Genomic DNA, 17,431 nt, shown 5'->3' with positions numbered 1-17,431 from the left:
TGCTGCTTCATAAGAATCATGTCCAAGCTCCACCTGAATAGTCCATGCCATTTCTAGATTGGCTCTCCAAACTGCTCTCTTAAGCCGTTCTAAAGCCTCATAGCACTCTTGACGGTAATATCTAGCAATGTCCCCACTCCTCAGAACCATGGTCTCTGGTGAGTTTCCCATTAACAGTGACCTAAGACGCATGGGCTTCTAAAGGAAAGGCTTATTTTGGCCCAGAGTTCTCCAGAGTTAGCATCACATAGTTCTCCAGAGTTAGCATCACAGTTAACTGTAGCTGCAGCTTCTTTGTTCTTAGGACTCAGGTTTTTGTCATATGGTGGCAGAAATGTGTGATATAGCCAAACCATTTACCCCATAACCAAGAAGCAAATAAAAGGAAGAAGGATGAGACTGAACTCCGACACTCCCCTTCAAGGACACGCCCCAGTGATATCAAGGCCTCCCTCTAAGCCCCACCTCTTAAAACTCCCATCACCTCCTATATTAGAGTTACTTTTCTTGCTGCTGTGGTAAAATACCCGACGAAGAGCAACTAAAGGGAGGGGGGCTTATTTTGGATTACAGGTCACGAGTACCATCCATCACGGCGGGGGAGGCATGGCAGCAGGAGCACGAGGCACCTGCTTGCGTTCCATCTGTAGTCAAGAAGAGATGAGTGCTGCTATTGTATTCACGTTCTCTTTTTTATTCAGTCTGAGACCCTAGGCTGTGCTATGGTGATGCTCATCTTAAGGCAATGGTGTGGTGAGTGTTCTTATAAGAGTATGTCTTCTCACCTCAGTTGAGCCATCTAGACACCTCCTCACAGACACACCCAAAGATTGGTCTCCTAGGTGATTCTAGATCCTGTCAAGTTGACAGACAAAATTAAATATCCCATCTCCTCAAAGCAACACAGGCTAGAAGCCAAGCCTTTAACACACGCACCCTTGGAGGACATTCCAGGTGGAAACTATCACAGTGAATTGGATGAGGATGTTGAAATGATATCTCAGGAAGAGACAGTCCATCCTTCACAGTAGTTTCCTGTGATTGTCTGAAATGAGCTCTCTGCTGCTGATTCTGCGGGATCTCTGAGATTACTGGAATGACTTATCTGCTATGTGGAATACTAGATTGTGATTTGCTCTGTGAAACTTGAAACCAAGATTTAAGCATCAGCTCCCCAGAGTTTCACAACTGCATTTTGTGTTAATGCTGTTGGTGTCCTGTCCTTGAATCTCCAGAGCTGCTTTTCTTAAGAAAACAGTGCCTCCTAGTGGAAGGTTATGGCTCAGTGCCTGGGAAACAGCCTCAGCCTGTGGTGGTAAATAGGGCAGCCTGAGTCCCCTAGATAGGTATTTAACATCTATCTTTGCCAATAGCAGGACAGAGCATAGCATCAGACAGACCATTGCAGAAAAAAGTATCTGCAGGTTGTGGGTAGTATGGCTATGGTTTACTTTAGCCTAAGGATCTCAAGGTATCCTGGGAACTTTATGTTTTATGCTAAGGATTAGACTGAGAGCCTCAGACAGTCTAAGTACGTGCTGTTGCTGAACTAAACCCCAAGTCCTGAAAGTGTTAGTAATTTTAATTATTACCAATCCTTCCTGCTTCCCAGAACACTGTGGTGTGTTAAGCCGTGTTAGTAATGGGTACAGGCTCCTGTAAAGCATGTGTCCCGACATTTGGTATAAAAGTTGAGGTGCCCCCAAATGAAATAAAACCAAGCTATTTTTAGCAGCTTTAAGGAATATAGCTCTCTGTGAAGAGATGCTTTGTTACCTCCTAAAACACACATATAGTCCCTAAAACACCCTTCATCAAGGAGACAGGAAACCATAATAAAAACCCATAGGGAGTGGTTTCAGGGCCTGAGCCAAGCTTACCTCCTCCCTTCTACCACCTTGTTTGCTTAAAAAGGTGTCAAGTGGCCTGAAAATGTCCTGTCTGTCTCTCTTCAATGTTTTCAAAATACTAGCTAGTCCTTTCCAGTCAATGGCAAGATAGCATATGACAGCCACATGAAAGCCACCATAGCGGGTGAAAGGTCTTGCCCCAAGTCCATCAGAAATGGCAAGCAGGCTGGGGATGGCCAGAAGGAGAGCTCAGGACCGAGAGGGTGTGTCCAGATGCAGAGTGAGCACAGAGGCCTCTGTGTCCTCTGCCTAGATAGGGTCCAGGGCAAGGGGAAACGGAGAGCCATAAGCAAGCTGCCTGAATGGAGTCGAAGCATCTGAAAGCAGAGTGTGCGGGTCTGGATGGGGCAAGGCAGTAGCCACTTTACCTGGTGCACAGATGAAGTGTCTGGGCAGGAGCAGTGACTCACTAGAAGCAAAGCTCCCTGGTGACCACCCAGGAAACGTAGGGATTCGTTTGTTTCTGGACAGTTGGGAATTAGAAATGGAGCTAGACCTGGGAAAGGCATGAAGTCAAGGTCTGGCCATTTTGCCTGGCACTCCACAGGCTCCAGTGTAGCTCTCTAGGATGGTGGTCTATATTGGTATCAGCTTCTTTTCCCCAAATTGGGCTAGCTCCTCTATAATATAATCAGGCTTCATGATGCAGAGGCACCTCCATGTTTCCATGGAAACAGGGCCTTGGACTCTCGGCAGGTCCATCTGAGCAGCTATAAAAGCCCCTGGAGAGTGCTCTTCTACCTGCTCTTCACTGAGCCCAGGCAAATTGGCCCCACACATCTGTCTGTCTGTCCTCATACCTAATAGGTTTTCATGAGGCAGTCAGACATGATCTTGTATCTTCTTAACCTATACCCTGCCCTGAGTCCACTGTGACTTGCTGACCACTCAGCCTTGTAGATCCATGCGCAGAGTTGGTGCATGTGGCCATCTGGCCCATGTCCCAGTTCCTTGTAAGCCTGGCTTGGCTCTGAGGTTCCATGATTGCCGGTTCTGCTCTCTGAGTCCTTCCATATGTGGGATGGGGCGCCTTGAGTTCTTCCCAGTGTGCAGTGAAGCAGGAACGAGGCAGAGATGCTGCATACATGTCCTTACAGTGTTCCTAAGCCCCACAGCTGTGCTCACTAGTAGGAGTCCAACACACCTGTTTTCTCCTCCCTAGGACATCATTAATTCCATGAGCAACAGCCCTGCCACCAGCAAGCCTCCAGTGACACTGCGACTAGTGGTCCCTGCCAGCCAGTGTGGGTCCCTGATCGGCAAAGGTGGCTCCAAGATCAAGGAGATCCGGGAGGTACTGCCCATCCTATCACATGTCTCCCACACCGTCTGTAAGTGCACAAGCTGATGCCGCAGCCCCCCAGTGGCTCAAAGCTGCTGTCCAAATGTAACGGATGATCTGCTTTGCCAGTGAGAAGTGGGGTGTGGGAAACTTTGTCACATTGGCATGTACACACAGTGGCCTGTGCCAGGAGAGGCCCTGCACAGGAACAAGGATGGGCTAGAGGTCCTTGGACAGGCAGATTTTAGCACCCAAGTTCCGTGGCTTTAGCCATACTCTGGGCCTGAGAAATGCCACTTTGTCCTTCAGGGCCTCCTCCTGGGATGATTTTAATGGAGTCTGAACCTGATGTGGGTTTGACATTGAAAATAGGTTACTTTCAGGAAGGCTAAGTCCTTCCCTTAACCAGGAGAGCAGTCACTCCTCCTTGATCCCTTCCTGTCCTCTTCTGTGACTTAGAAGATGCTAAGTAAGAAGCCTGACCCTTGGCCAATGCCTGGTTCACTCTGCGTGACCCCTAAGGTTGTCACTAAAGTTTATGTGGCCCACTTGTCCTGAGGATTCACGTAGTCACCTGAGGTATGTGGTGGCCAGACAGCAAGAGCAGGCAGGTCCCAGGCTCAGGCTTCCTGGCCACCATGTGACCTACTTCCGTGGAGGAAGAACTATTCTTGGTGTAGGAAAGGGTGATCCTATTTTCCTGTAGACTTTCCTCTACAGCAGTGGTTCTCAACTTATGAGTGGCCACCCCTTTGGAGGTCAAACGGCCCCTCCACAGGGGTCACCTAGGACTATTGGAAAACTCTGATAGTTACATTACAATTCATAATAGTAGCAAAAATCACAGTTACGAAGTAACAACGAAAATAATTTTATGATTGAGGGTCACCACAACGTAAGAAACTGTATTAAAGGGTCGCAGCATAGGAAGGTTGAGAACCACTGCTCTACCAAGTCAGTAAACTTGATGAGGTGGGACAGTGCCATTCATTCCAGGAAGCCACAGCTTCCTCAGAGGCCGTGCAGAGGCAAGATTGAGGGGTAGTGACAGGACAGTGACATTTAGTAAGATGAGGGATGAAGGGACTGTGACCAGTTAAGGCCCCGTTTCTAGTGAAGAGTTTTCAGGTACAGACCAACCAGAATGTGTCCCCAGGAGTTGGGGGTGCCACTCCTCTTAACCTGTCACTGCCTCCAGTTTGCGGTCCTTCCAACGGCCCTTCTCTGCAGTCCACAGGTGCTCAGGTCCAGGTGGCAGGTGACATGCTGCCCAACTCCACAGAGCGGGCAGTGACTATCTCAGGGACCCCAGACGCCATCATCCAGTGTGTGAAACAGATCTGTGTGGTCATGCTGGAGGTACAGTATGAACACGGTGGGCCAACACACCCACCGTCGCCTGCCCGCCTCGCTCAGAGCCGGCTACACTCTCTGTGATACGCTAGCCTTATCGCTAAGGCTCCTGAGAAAGTGGGTAGTCATTTGGGATGGGGGGGTGGGGAGGGAGGAGGGCAGATCAGACATCAAGGACAAGCAAATTTCAGGCTTGGGCTTCCTAGCCTCCAGCACTAGCCAGGCAGGCTGAAGGGACACACTTGGTTGTGTCTCCTGATGCTAGCCTGTGGCCATCGTCTTGTCTAGATGTGAGTGGGGGTTGGGGTGGGCATCATGAGGTTTCAACCTTGGCAGTGGTAACTGCTCTGACTAGAGGCAGGTGTGGTGAAGGATAAGAAGGCATCTCCTGTCTGTCAGGCCATCCAGCACAACAGGCCTATAGGTCTGCAGACTTCAAGGGAACTACTATCCCCGGGTAGCACTGGGTAAGACTCAGACGGACCATGTAAAGAGAGATGTGGGAACAGAGGGGTAAGAGATGAGAGAAGGAGCCACCAGACAGGAGCAACCTCCTCAAGTTCTGGTCAAGGATGGAGAGAATTCACCTCAGCTTCCACACTTGTGCCCTTCCCTCAAGCGACTTCTGTGACCCTTCCCAAGCACTGCTGAGCTCTGCCCTCCCACAGGCCAAGCTGAGGCCACTGCCACATCGCCACAAAAGTGACACCACTAAGGACCTTCTGTGTCACCAGCTCTGAGACATTTCAGCCAAACCTCACGGCTAACTCTTTTCTAAGTGTTTGTATAGTTTTCTTTTCCTAAAGCCTATCTTGTGACGTTAAAGATGTTTTTCAAAATGTTATTCTCATATGGGTTTTCCCACGCACTGGTCAGGGTGATGGCACGGTCCAATCCCAGGAGCCCAAGGCCGAGCGTCATCACTAAAGACTACAGCTCCTTGTCCTGTCATCTACCTCCAAACAATGAGAAGCGCACGGTCCACTCAGTGGCACCCTTGGAGTGGCAAAGAATGGTGATAGCAGTTGTGCAGTGGACATCAGGAGCCAGCAGCCCTCTTCTCAGGACAGACTATGTATCATTGTCAGAAGCCCCAAGCAGACTGATGGTAGTGGAGCCAGGGTCAGAGGGCTGTGTGTCAGAATTCATGTCTCTAGATGGTATGACAGAAACCATGGCGGTGCACATCGTGGATGTCAGCGGTGCTGGCTGACCTAACAGTCACCCAGCTCTTATTTACATGATGCATTTTGCAAGAAGGGCACGGCCTCCCTCACCAGGAAGGAAGAGGGCAGACGTGAAAAGAGCCTCCCTTCTACCTGAAGGGCAGCCAAGAAGAGGCAAAAGACCCTGCTTGTCAATCAAGGCCTTTCAGGTTTACTTAAGGGGTGTGTCCTTTGTACCTCCACAGTGATGAAAAGCACTGTGCTCAGCAGATGTACTTGGGTGAGGCCTGCAAAGAAAACAGGTATTGCCATTATCCACCTCCTGCCCCACAACTCTGGTGCCTCACACGCCCTTGCTTACCCTGGGAAGGTTGATCATGTAAGCCCCAAAGATCACTTATCTATGGGTGGGTAAAAATGAAACTGGGCCTTCTGAATGGGCACAGGGAATCCTCGTGTTAGGAGGGAAGCAGCCTGGAGCACAGGTGACAGTGGCCTTAGGATCTGAAGTACTTGGTCTGAACGATGTAGCAGCTACTGTAGATGCTGGACACTGGAGCTCTTGGTTATGATCTTGTTCCACAGACCTCGGGTCTGTCTGGGATGTCTCAGCAAGCAGGGTTTGCACAGAGGCTCTCTGTGGTGCAGGGCTCCAGCAATGGGGAATACGGGCATTCCCAAGGGCCTGCACAGAGTCCTTTGCTCATTACTGTCAGCTCCAGAGTAAGGACTGTTCCAAGGTCACACCCTCAGCGGGCTCTGGTAGGCAGAGATGGCCTGTGCTATAGTTACTTGTTTCTGTAACAGAGCAGCTGATAAAAGCAGCTAAAGTATGGGATGGTTTATTTTAGCATCTACCATGGGGATGGGGTCAGGAAAGGCATGGTGGCAAGGTGAGAGGGCACCCAGGCTTGCTGAATCTGCAGTCGGGAAGCTGAGGTCAATGAATAATAATGCACAGGTCACTTTCCCCCTTGATACTCAGTGCAGGACTCCAGCCCATAGAGTGGTTTTCCCCAGGCATGCCCAGACACTAACCTAACCTAGACAGTCGCCACAGACATGCCCGGAGGCTTGTCTCCCGGGTTATTCTGTCAAGTTGAGAATATTACGTCTGTCACATAGCCAAGAGCTCCAGCCTCTCTCTTCTGCCTTGGTAGCATCAGCTACTGATATTGCCGGGAGCTGGGGGCGGTTGAGCACCTCTGACTAACCCAGAGCGGAGAAGGTGGGACTTGTGGGCACCTGAGAACTCATCTGAGTTTATCTTGTGGGCACTCATCTGAGAGGAGAAGCCTACATTCTGGACCCAAGAGCAGTCAAGGAAGATTACAGCAGAGTTCGTCCTCATGGAGTCTCATTTGGCATCTGCAAGCTACCGAAGTTTTCCCTGGTGAAACGGAATGATTCTAAGCCATTTTAGCAGCCTCTGATATAGGCTACTCTAGAGGATCCAAACCCAAGCCATAGCCACCCAGAATGTTCCCAATGTGAGTTGTGCTTAACGTTGGCTTTTCCCAGGGACCCAAGAGTATTTTTTAGCAAAAATCACTGCTGTGTCTTCCTTCGGATCTTCATACTAGCATCTCCTAAACCAAGAAGAAAGGGTTCGCAGCAGTGGTGTGCAATGTCCAGGGGATCAGCTACTAGCAAGCAGGTGGTCCACCTGCCTTGGCACTCCTGTGGAACCTCCATCCTGCCTGTTCCTGCCTGGCTGGCCACCAGGTCTGTTGCGGATAGGTGCCCAACTGTTCAAGCTTGGAAGAAGGCTGGCCACCCCAGTGAAGAAGGCAGTGAAGATGTAGAATTTAGCCTGCCTCCGTGAGGACAGACTCAACTCCCTTTGATGGCACTGGACGGCTCCTCCCCTTACTGTTGTGGCCTATAGAACCTTTGCTGGCCACTTCCGGAGGGCTGGGGGTGGGGTCCCACAGAGGGGTGGGTGTGGGAAGGCAGCCCAAGGCCAACAGCAAAGCTGTTCTAACCACTCTCTCCCTCTCCTGTCCCTTTTCCTAGTCCCCACCGAAAGGTGCCACCATTCCCTACCGCCCAAAGCCCGCCTCCACCCCTGTCATTTTTGCAGGTGGTCAGGTAAGAGCCGACCCGCTCGCGGCCTCCACTGCCAACCTCAGCCTTTTACTGCAGCATCCGCCGCTGCCCGTTAGTGCACTCAGGTTTTCTCGCCTTCTCACGTGCACGTCTCCCACCCTGCGATGGACACAGAGCTCTCTGGCTCACACCAGGCGGTGGGGCGGTGGGGCGGGGGGGTGAGGTGAAAAACAGGACTGGAGCTCACAGCTACATCCCTTGGACACATTTTCCAATGAGATCCCTGTACGAGGCAGGAGAGACCTGCAAACCCATGCAGATATAGGTGCTGCAACACCTGCCAGACCTCTGTGGACGTTGCTGGGCAGCTTAGGTAGTTAATGGGCAGAAACATTCTGGGTGGCTATGGCTTGGGTTTGGATCCTCTAGAGCTATGAGAACCAGGGTCCTATTTTTCCCTGAAGCACATCTCAGATCTTACCATACCCTCAGATAGCAGCAGGCACATTCCTTTGAAGAGATGAATGGCCTCAAGGCTAGCCCCATGTTCCGCTATGGCCAGGATCCATCCCTGCTACCCCTTTGCCTGCCTGAGCAGACATCCTCACAGGCAGAGAGCTCATGTTATAAGCCCCATCCTTGAGGATTTAGTGGCCAGCATCTGTCTCCTGGAGAAGAGGGGTGGGAGATAGAGCAGAGAAGAGCTTGTGTCTGTGACCAGCACTGGCCAGGAAGTGGAGGGATTGGGGAAGGGCCCCTATCTGGTCTCCTCACAATCTCACTGAAACTCAGATGCACACCTTAGGTCCACAAGACCCCACCCACATGGATTACGTGAACATGGACAGCCTGGGGTCCGCCCAGAAGAGCTCTGTGTCCTGTCGGCCGCGATGTGTGTCTTTGTTCAAGGGAGAGTTAAGTCAGAGACTCCCCATAGGTGACCCAGCTAACAGAATAGACATGGGGTTTTTACTGTATTGTTCAAAAAAAGGAAAAGAAAAGCATAGAAAACTCCTCCCTCAGTCTTTGTTCACAGTATACAGAGAACAGCAATGATGTGTACAGCATGTTTGGGTTAGACTCGTTACCCACATCCCCTCCCCTACTCTAACACATGCATGTATGTGTGCATGTGCATTCACATACAACATGGTTTCCTGGCTCAGGTCTGCCCCACTGCTGGCAGAGAGATACAGACCAAGTGTGTGACACATCCCAGGGTACAGCAGATCTTGCCTGCTTCACAGCCTGAGTGAGTCTCGGGGCTGCACTCTGGACCACGCTGATGTCAGAGATAGGACCACACAGGCAAGCCCATCAAAGCTCTTTAGTGTTCTCCTCAGATTCATGGCTAGCTGACAGGTCAGGAACCAGTGTGAACAGTGTCTCTATGTTCTACAATAGCCCGTGTGGATAAAATCCACGATAAAATAAAAGTCACAATAGAATTAGAAGGCCTCTATGCAAATGCATGTGCACTCTGTAAAACTACATGACTCTGAGTCACCATGCCAATTCCAAAGGCAGAGCCACTATGGAGAAGGATCATGGCCAGCATCCCCCAGTCCCAACTACCTATATAAAAGCCAGTAATACCCCCTCCTCCAGTCCCAGCAGTGACAGTCACTCTGCTATTATGTTTATCCCCTGACAGTATTAGCCTTTTGAGAGACCATCACCCTTCCCTTTGAACAGTGTGGTCTGGCCTTGATTGCCTTGGCTATACCTAGGGGACAGACTCCTAGGAGAGTCATCCTGCAAGGGAGCTTATAGGTAAGCCAAAATAATAAAGATGTAACTTAACTCTGGGTAGGTCACCCCTAGGGTTCCACCCCCATGTGTCTAAGACATGGGGAGGCCCCAGAAGAGCCTGCCTGGGTATCTGATGCTTTAGGAGGAAATGAAGAGGCCTAGAATCCTCAGTAACCGACTCTGCAGCTATTGTTACATGCCTACCTAAGCTGACAACTTCCCCAGGCAGAACTTACTGAGAAATGCGACAACCCAGGGAAGGGAGTGAGAGATGTTAGACATCAGCCCAGTCTGCGCTCTGCCGCTTGGCTCAGTCACATAGGACTGGGAGGGAGCAGCCGGCCTCAGTTCCCAGTAGTCCAGCCAGGAATGATAACGTGCATTCCTTCTTCAGGTGGTGCTCCCTGGGGTAGCTAAGACCTGAGAGATCATTCCTGACAGCAGTTTTCCAAAAGCCTAGACTGCACCCCACCCCCACTCACCCACAGAGCAGTTAACCTGTCTTTTTTTCCATGGAACTGCCATATCTGCTGGAATTATTTTTCTTCATCTGCTAGCAGCCTGGTCATCCCACAGCAGGCTTGCTGGCCTATAACCAGGCCCCTGTTAGGTGGTCACCTGGCTGTGAGCTACTGCATTTGGTTATGATTAAAAAAAAAAAAAAAAAAAAAAAAACCAACAACCTCTTAGCACCTTGAAAACAATTGTGGGAGGTTCTGGGTCCATGGCAATGACACATGATCCAGAGACCTCAGGGGTGGGTCACAGGTGGTGGAAGTCATGTCCTTACTCCTGTGCCTCCACCAGCATGGTATGGCACTGCCCTGAAGCCAGACAGTTGTCTGTCGTCTTGCTCTCCCTTGACTGTGTCGTTTGTCTGTTGTCTGAATTGCCGAAGGGCATCATAGTTGAAGGGACCGTTGAGGGCTCTGTCCCTGGGGTTTCAGAGTGGGGCTGGGTAGGAGAAGCCTGCAGGGTATATGGATTTGAAGCAAGGGAAGTGGTGAAAGGAGCCTTGTGGACACCATACTAGCCTTCAGAGAGGACTCCCCCACCCCCAAGAGATTCCATATAGATTTTGTAAAACAAACAAGGTCAGTCCTATGACCAGTTTATACCCATTTGTCCCTAACAGCTTTGGCAAAAGCTTGTACTGATCACTTGTAAAATCTCTGTTTTCATTTGGGGGCTAAATCATAACCAGTGGTCCTCTTACTGGGGGTGGGGCCTGGGGTTAAGTGGGTCATCTGTACATAGGTTTCCAATTTTAAGAATGTTGGAGGAGAAACAGCAGTTAGAAACAGGGTTAGAAACAGCAGTGGGCCACAGATCAGGGCCAGGGCAGTCTCCTAGGACTCAGCAGTTGTAGTTGAGACCCCCCCCCACTCCCCAAACAGGACCAAGTGGGTGGAGATGCGCACTGATGGAGAACACTTTCCCCAGAAGGTTCTTAGCATCCTAGGGCATACTAGGCTGGGTCACTAGTGGCTGACAAGCAGAGGTCCCACCACATCCCAAGCTGACTAACTGTCTCTTTCTCTCTCTCTCTGCTCCAGGCCTACACAATCCAGGGACAGTACGCCATCCCCCACCCAGATGTGAGTTTTCACTCTGTCCCACCTCTCTCCCTCTCTTCATTATTGTGTACCTTCCTGCACGCCGCTGTTAATTGCTACTAATATTAATATTACACAATAATATTAATCCGTTTTCTCCATGTCTCCTACGTCTGTTGTATCCATCTGACCTTGGATAACGTTTAACCTCTTAGCACTAATTCTTGCTTGTGTTGAGGACTTGGCCTGATGTCAAACTGCTGCCATCCAGGACTTCCCTCCCCCACACAGGCCTAGCCTTGTATCTGTGACCACATATTGTCCTACCCACCCCCACAGTACGCTGGCCTGACAGAGTGTGGCTCAACACCTGTGGCCAGCATGGGCAAGATACTTTCTGTGTATTTAAGTCAGGTGGCATTATCAGAACTATTCCCTTAAGATGTCCTGCAAAGGGCATTCAATGTGTCTGGTGAAGTCAAACTTGAAGAGTCCAAACCAAAGCATGGATTCTACCCATGTTCACAGGACTAACTGTGAAAGCCAAAAGCGGATAGGGAGCTTCCAACTCCTGTAGTTAGGAGGATGCTGATCGTGGGGGTGGACTTCTGGGCTCAGCCCTAAGCCTACCTAGCTGGACCCATCACCTGTTCTTTGGTCTAGGTCTGTTCAGACATCTCCTGGTGGCATGATGGTATGAATGTATGATCTGTATTGGAGAATTAAAAACCTCCTGAGGGAGTCTGTGGGGACCAGGGGCAGAGTCTCAGACTGCCTCTTGTCTCACCTCCAGTGGAGAGCTGAGTACCACAGGAAGAGGAGGAGACACTCAGAGCAATGGTGATGCTAAGCCTGTCAGGGCCAAGAGATCGTGGGCAGCAGCCGTGAGCACGGCTCATTCTTTAGGGGCTTTAGAGATGCTAGTAGGTAGGGCTGTTCTAGGAGATGCTGGGGAGGATGCGAGTGAGGGGAGAAAGAAACATGAGGGGGAAGGGCTCTGGGTTCATAGTGCTGGGAATTGAACCTAGGACCTCAAGCATGCTGGCCACATATTCTGCTGCATTGCGGTATTTCCAGACTGTGCTTTCTCTTCCTGGGCTCAGCAGCTCCCGCTAGAACAGTCCCCTGTATGCACTACTCAGTGCCCTGAGACATGCTGGCAGTGTCGGGGGAAAGCAGACCTTGGCTTTTGAGTGGGACAGGAAACAGATGTGTTTCAGAATAAGATTGGCAGGCAGGGCCGAAGGGGCCTTAAGAATTCTAACACTAAATAAGTATCTAAAATATGGATTCACTGTTGTGGCTTGGAAATTCCAGTAGTGAACAATACGTGTTGCTTTTCCCCCCCTCTTGATAAAACAACACACAAATAGAGAAACACAGGTGGGAAGATCCGTGCCCAGGCATGGCCATACCCACAAGGCCGTGTTCCTGGGTATAGATTGGCTGGGAGTGCTATGTCTGAATCCATAGCATCTCACCCTCCGGTCATCACAGCAGATACATGTGCCCTTGGCTACTTAGACACCCAGGCTGTAGGCCACCCTGATCAGAATATATAGCAATGGCTCTCTCATCCTGTCCCCAGCTGCCATTGCTAAGGGGAGCAGAGCCTGTGTACTCATGGCAGGCAAGGGCAGCCATTGTGGGTAGAACTGAGTGAAGGGGGCCAGGGAGGGCCAGGAAATAACTCCCAGGATGGCCCAGTCTTCTCGTGATGCTGAGGCAGGCATTTGCACCCATGTAGGAATGCACACGTCCTGACGCAGACCTGAAAGAAGACTGCTGAGATTCGGTGGTGCTACCGAATTCAAAACGCAGCATCCGACAACCCCGGGAGAAGGCTGTTGGGGAACTAGATTAAGGCTTATCAGTACTTAAGCTACCAAAGCCAGATGTTTAAGGACTAACTGGAGGGGTGTCCTGTGGGTTTCCTGTAGCTTTCAGTGTCCCTTGGGCAATGTAGACACTAGAGTTGATGGAGCCAAGTCCTCCTGATTTACGGGCCAGTGAGGCATGCATGAGAGAGAATGATAACGGTTGGTTTTTCTGGCCAATTTCTATGTCAGTGTGATATTGTCTCCTTCCTCATGTAGTTCTCTGGATGGCTTAATGGGTAGTTTATAGATGATTTCAGCTTAATTTAAACTAACAAGCAACTGTAGTTATTACCGCCTATGTCCTGTGAGGTTTGACATGTGCTATTCTTTGTATGTGTAGATCCTTTTGACATTCATATATTCAAACCCAATCACAAAGGTGTTAGTATCAGGAGACAAGGTCTCCATGAGCTGGTTGAATCTTTGGGTTCTTTCTCATGAGTGGATTAATGCACTTACAAAGCATCGGGGACTGACCTCCCTCTTCCTATGCCTTCCATCGTGTGAGGACATGGTGAGTGTTGCAGGTGCCGTGTTGGAAAATGAGCCAGGCCCTTCCTTAGCAGACAAAGCTTTCTAGCACCTTAATGGCAGACATCCAGCTTATATGCTTGGGAGCGGCAAATCGATGCTGCTGACAAGCTGCCTGTTCTAAGCCATTTTGCTAGAAGAGCCAGAATGAACTAGTACCTGGGCCATTTGTCATGAGATGGCTTTTCCTATGGCAGCCTTTCTATTTTCTGTAGCAAGATGATGTGATTTGTGAGCAAAACGTGGAACTTCTGAAAGGGCCTTTCTTTCACATACAAAATTAAAGACTTTGGATAATCCACATCAAAGAGGAATAAAATGACTATTGAGTGACAGGGGTAATGAGAGCCAGGGTGACTTTTATCTGAGCTGAAGACTTGAGAGAGATTTTTTTTTTAAGCTTAAATTTCTTACAATGCAAATATAGCTATTAGAAAATATGAATTGATTATGAAGTTTATCTCAGGGCAGTGGCAGCCATTGTTTAGCTACTTAATTACTTACCTGAATATGCAGGTCCAGGAGTCAGGCATGGGAGCTATCAGGAGATCCATCCCTAAGATCTGAATATTCCTTATCTGAATGAGAACACTCACCTTTTCCTGGCCCCATGCTAAGCAGTGCTTTAGATTGACTCTTGTTTAGAAACCACCCATCTGCCGATCTGTAGTCAGCATCTGTCTCCTGTCGTGACTGCATGCCATGTGCCATAGATTTACTGAACATTTTAGGGCTTTCTGAGCTCTCAAGGCATCAGGACACACTCCTGAACTGCAGAAACTATGAGGGGCCATGCCCAGCACAGTCTGGTATATTCTCTGTACTCAGAAGCCTTGTGAAGCGCCCATAATCCTTTCCATCCAGTTCTCTCAAATGCCTTAGGTATCTGCACTCCTTCGTGCCCATTTCTCTAGAATGGCCATGCAGTAGCTCTGGAAAGTGTCCATCAGGGAGTCCCTTTGTATCCAGTTCTCAGCTCTGAAGCCTTCCTCAGAAAGTGTCTAGGCACCTTTGCATCCCGTAAGCATCAGTCAGGCCTGGTGTCAGAAGTAAATAAGAAAGGGAAACAGTACTGTGTCCTGGGACACAGGAGTGGTGCAGAAGGCAGAGCTTCACAGAAGTGATGCAGAAGGCAGAGCCTGGGCATACAGCTGAGCAATGGGGTGGACTGCTTGGTCCCTCGAATCTTATGTCTCTGTCACTTTCCTGGCACCAGTGAAATTGAACCAAGACACAATTGGTTTCCTCTGGAGGACATCACTGATGGTCTCAGTTTACATGGAGCAAGGTCCCAATGAAGATATAATAAGTTGATGTATCCTAAGTTGAAAAATATGACTACCCCTAACATACTAGCATTCCAGGTGGGCACTGCTGCACCAAATGTCAGCGGCTTGCCCTCAGGACTGAAGCACTGATGCTACCCAGCATAAGAGACTACGGATCATCTCTGCCTAGTCCATAAAAGGGTCAAAATTCCCAGTACAGTTTGTGTTGCTGCACAAGAGCATCCTAAGTCAGGACTGTCTGCAGTGAACTTCAAAGTCACCCTCGGGTATGAATCTCTTAGATCATCTTCAGCTTCCAAGTCGCCCCCTTACTTAGCATCCCTGTTATTTAAAGGATGACTGCAAGCAAGTAAACGTGAGTCGGCAGCTTGATGATATTGACAGACTATGTCTCCGTTCTCTCAGCCTGATTTCCCCTCTCCTCAGCCCTGTGCTCTCACTCTACCTGTGTCCTAACCTCACCTTGCACTAGCCTGTGACGTGGACCTCAGGGCCATCGCTCACATCCCAGAGGAGGATACTCTTAGAGGTCCCCTTGACAAGGATCCCTGAGAGTCAGTGGGAGAGCTGGCATTCCAGTGTGTCTGCAGCAGCCATTAAGGACCATGGGGATGTGGAACTTCTGGACCTGGTAGGATGTTTGTTCTTTAGTTAGTACATCTTGAAAACTGTAGAGGCGTGAGAAGGAGCATAGCCTGGGTGCCACATTGGCAATGCCCTCTAACCTGGCGTTTGAAGTGACAGACCTTCTGAGCTAGAAGGCTGTCGTGGTGAACACAGGTGGTGCCAGGCATTGCAGAGTGTTGCATGGCTGGCTCCCTCAGGTGCCTCCCCTCCTACCTGTTCAGTATCTGCCTCTAGAACCCTGTGGGAATGGGTGAGGATACACTTCCCTCTGATAGTGAGATGGGAGAGAGCTAATAGCACTCTGTGGCTGTCAGCTGTCACCACACCTTCTGACTCTGTTCTCACCCCAGAACCAGGTACTCGATGGGCCTTCTGTTGACTGAAGCCCAGCCTTTTCTTCCTCTCCCTCTTTTCCTCCACTGCTGAGCCAGCCAGTGGTTGAGGCACACCCTGAGTTTGAGGCATACCCCCGACCTCAGAAGCCCCTATTATTATGACCATGACTTATTTCCATTAAAAAGCCTCTGAAGTACCATTAAGGAGGTGGAGAGCAGATCTGATCGAGGGCAGCCATTACAGCTCAGGAGACACCAGGATGGAGAGGGGTACCAAGAGGGATAGCCTGGAAAGTCTTTGAAATTAGTAAGAGAAATTAACCGTCACAGTTAGCTATCCCAACAAGTTCCAAAAGGATAAACAAAAATTATTCCACTGTAGACACGCCAAAATAAAACAGTAGCATCGAGGGCCAAGTCAGACCTGCAGAGAATAAGATCATGACAGGATCAGAGATATAGTTGACTTCTCATCAGAACCTGACAATCAAAGATGGTGGCATAATGACAGAAATGCTAGTGTCCTAAAAGTCTGCCTCGAGAAGAGCCTCAAAAGGACTTCAGTATAGCCATTTGTAGAAAAGCAGCTAGACCCAACAGGACCATAGCTAACAGCCTCCTATATGGCATTCAGGAAAAGAAACGTTATCCCAGGAGGAAGGCTGGAAGGCAAACAAAGGAAACAGTCGGCATTGGAGAAACATAAATGTAGTGGTGAGTTAGTTAATCTGCTTTGGCTCCTGGTGGGTCACTCAAGCACTGTACCTGGCCAAGAGCTCTGGATTCACAAGTGAAAGACATACACGTATACACACACACACACACACACCAGCTCATTTTGAAATGCCTTGGCTAGTTCAGTGGCTGGGCACTCCTAAACCTCCCCGTGGCTACCACACACTCCCCTCTGGTATTCTTGAATTAGTATTTGCTAAATCCACATTTCATCTCTGCTACCTCAGACCCAATCCAGGGATTGGCCCCTAGAGCCATTTTCCTGGAAGCTTGCACGTTGACGGGCCTTTATGTTCTCCTTACTGCCCCTTCATGGACTCCTTCACCTTCTCCTTCTCTCCCTCCATCCCTTGCCTGCACAATCTAAAAGTCCCACCTCCATCTCCCTGCCCAGCCATTGGCTGTACGGCAGTTTTTTATTACCAGTCAAAGCCCGACTGGGGCCAGGGACCCTCAGGTCTGGAAAGGTGACTTTTGGGAGCCAAATTAAGACAAAGCACTAGAACCAACTCCCAACACACAAATCTAGAAAATTAGCATTATTACTGCTTTACAATTGGTAGGATTAGCATAATAGAACTACCTGTATAGAAGTATATCATTGCACATACACTCAGGATGTAGGAGAGTGGTAGAGTGCTTGCTTAGTTCATGCAAGGCCCAGGTTCAATCCCCAGTACCAGGGATTCAAGGAGAAAAGCATATATAAGATTGTGTGTGTGTGTGTGTGTGTGTGTGTGTGTATTCTAAAGCTAACTGGATATGCAAACTTTTCTGGGGAAGTTTTATTTATTTTCTTTCAAGAGTCGTGCCTGAAACATGAGCATCCCCAATTGAAGAGTAGAATGTGAGATGCTAGGGAAATACCAACCAAAAAAAACCTGGAGAGTTTGACAAACAGCTCCAAGGAGTCTCAGCATATTTCCCTGACAGTAAGCGACAGATCACATGTGTGGGCCTAATTAG

The 17,431-nt window shown here is 49.4% G+C and overlaps 1 protein-coding gene across 40 annotated transcripts in view; it reads left to right on the top strand.

The window, feature by feature from the left end:
• Nucleotides 1-17,431, top strand: part of Pcbp3 (poly(rC) binding protein 3) — a 200,264-nt gene that overhangs the window by 169,176 nt on the left and 13,657 nt on the right. For 24 of the 40 annotated variants that reach the window (XR_380422.4, XR_380423.4, XR_001779566.2 and 21 more), the window contains 4 exons: nucleotides 3,073-3,204; nucleotides 4,423-4,551; nucleotides 7,728-7,871; nucleotides 11,069-11,110. Coding sequence is in view for 26 of the 40 variants with exons in the window: in XM_006513922.4 (XP_006513985.1) it covers nucleotides 3,073-3,204; nucleotides 4,423-4,551; nucleotides 7,728-7,871; nucleotides 11,069-11,110 (447 nt within the window). In the remaining 14 variants the exon portion in view is untranslated. The remainder of the gene's footprint in view (nucleotides 1-3,072; nucleotides 3,205-4,422; nucleotides 4,552-7,727; nucleotides 7,872-11,068; nucleotides 11,111-17,431) is intronic. The other 16 variants (XR_380424.4, XR_380425.4, XR_871722.3 and 13 more) reach the window with 1 other exon arrangement.

This window comes from Mus musculus, chromosome 10 (genome assembly GCF_000001635.26).
Source record: "Mus musculus strain C57BL/6J chromosome 10, GRCm38.p6 C57BL/6J".
NCBI lineage: Eukaryota > Metazoa > Chordata > Mammalia > Rodentia > Muridae > Mus > Mus musculus.
Note: the sequence above shows the minus strand (reverse complement) of the source record. Positions and strands in the feature narration are given on the sequence as shown.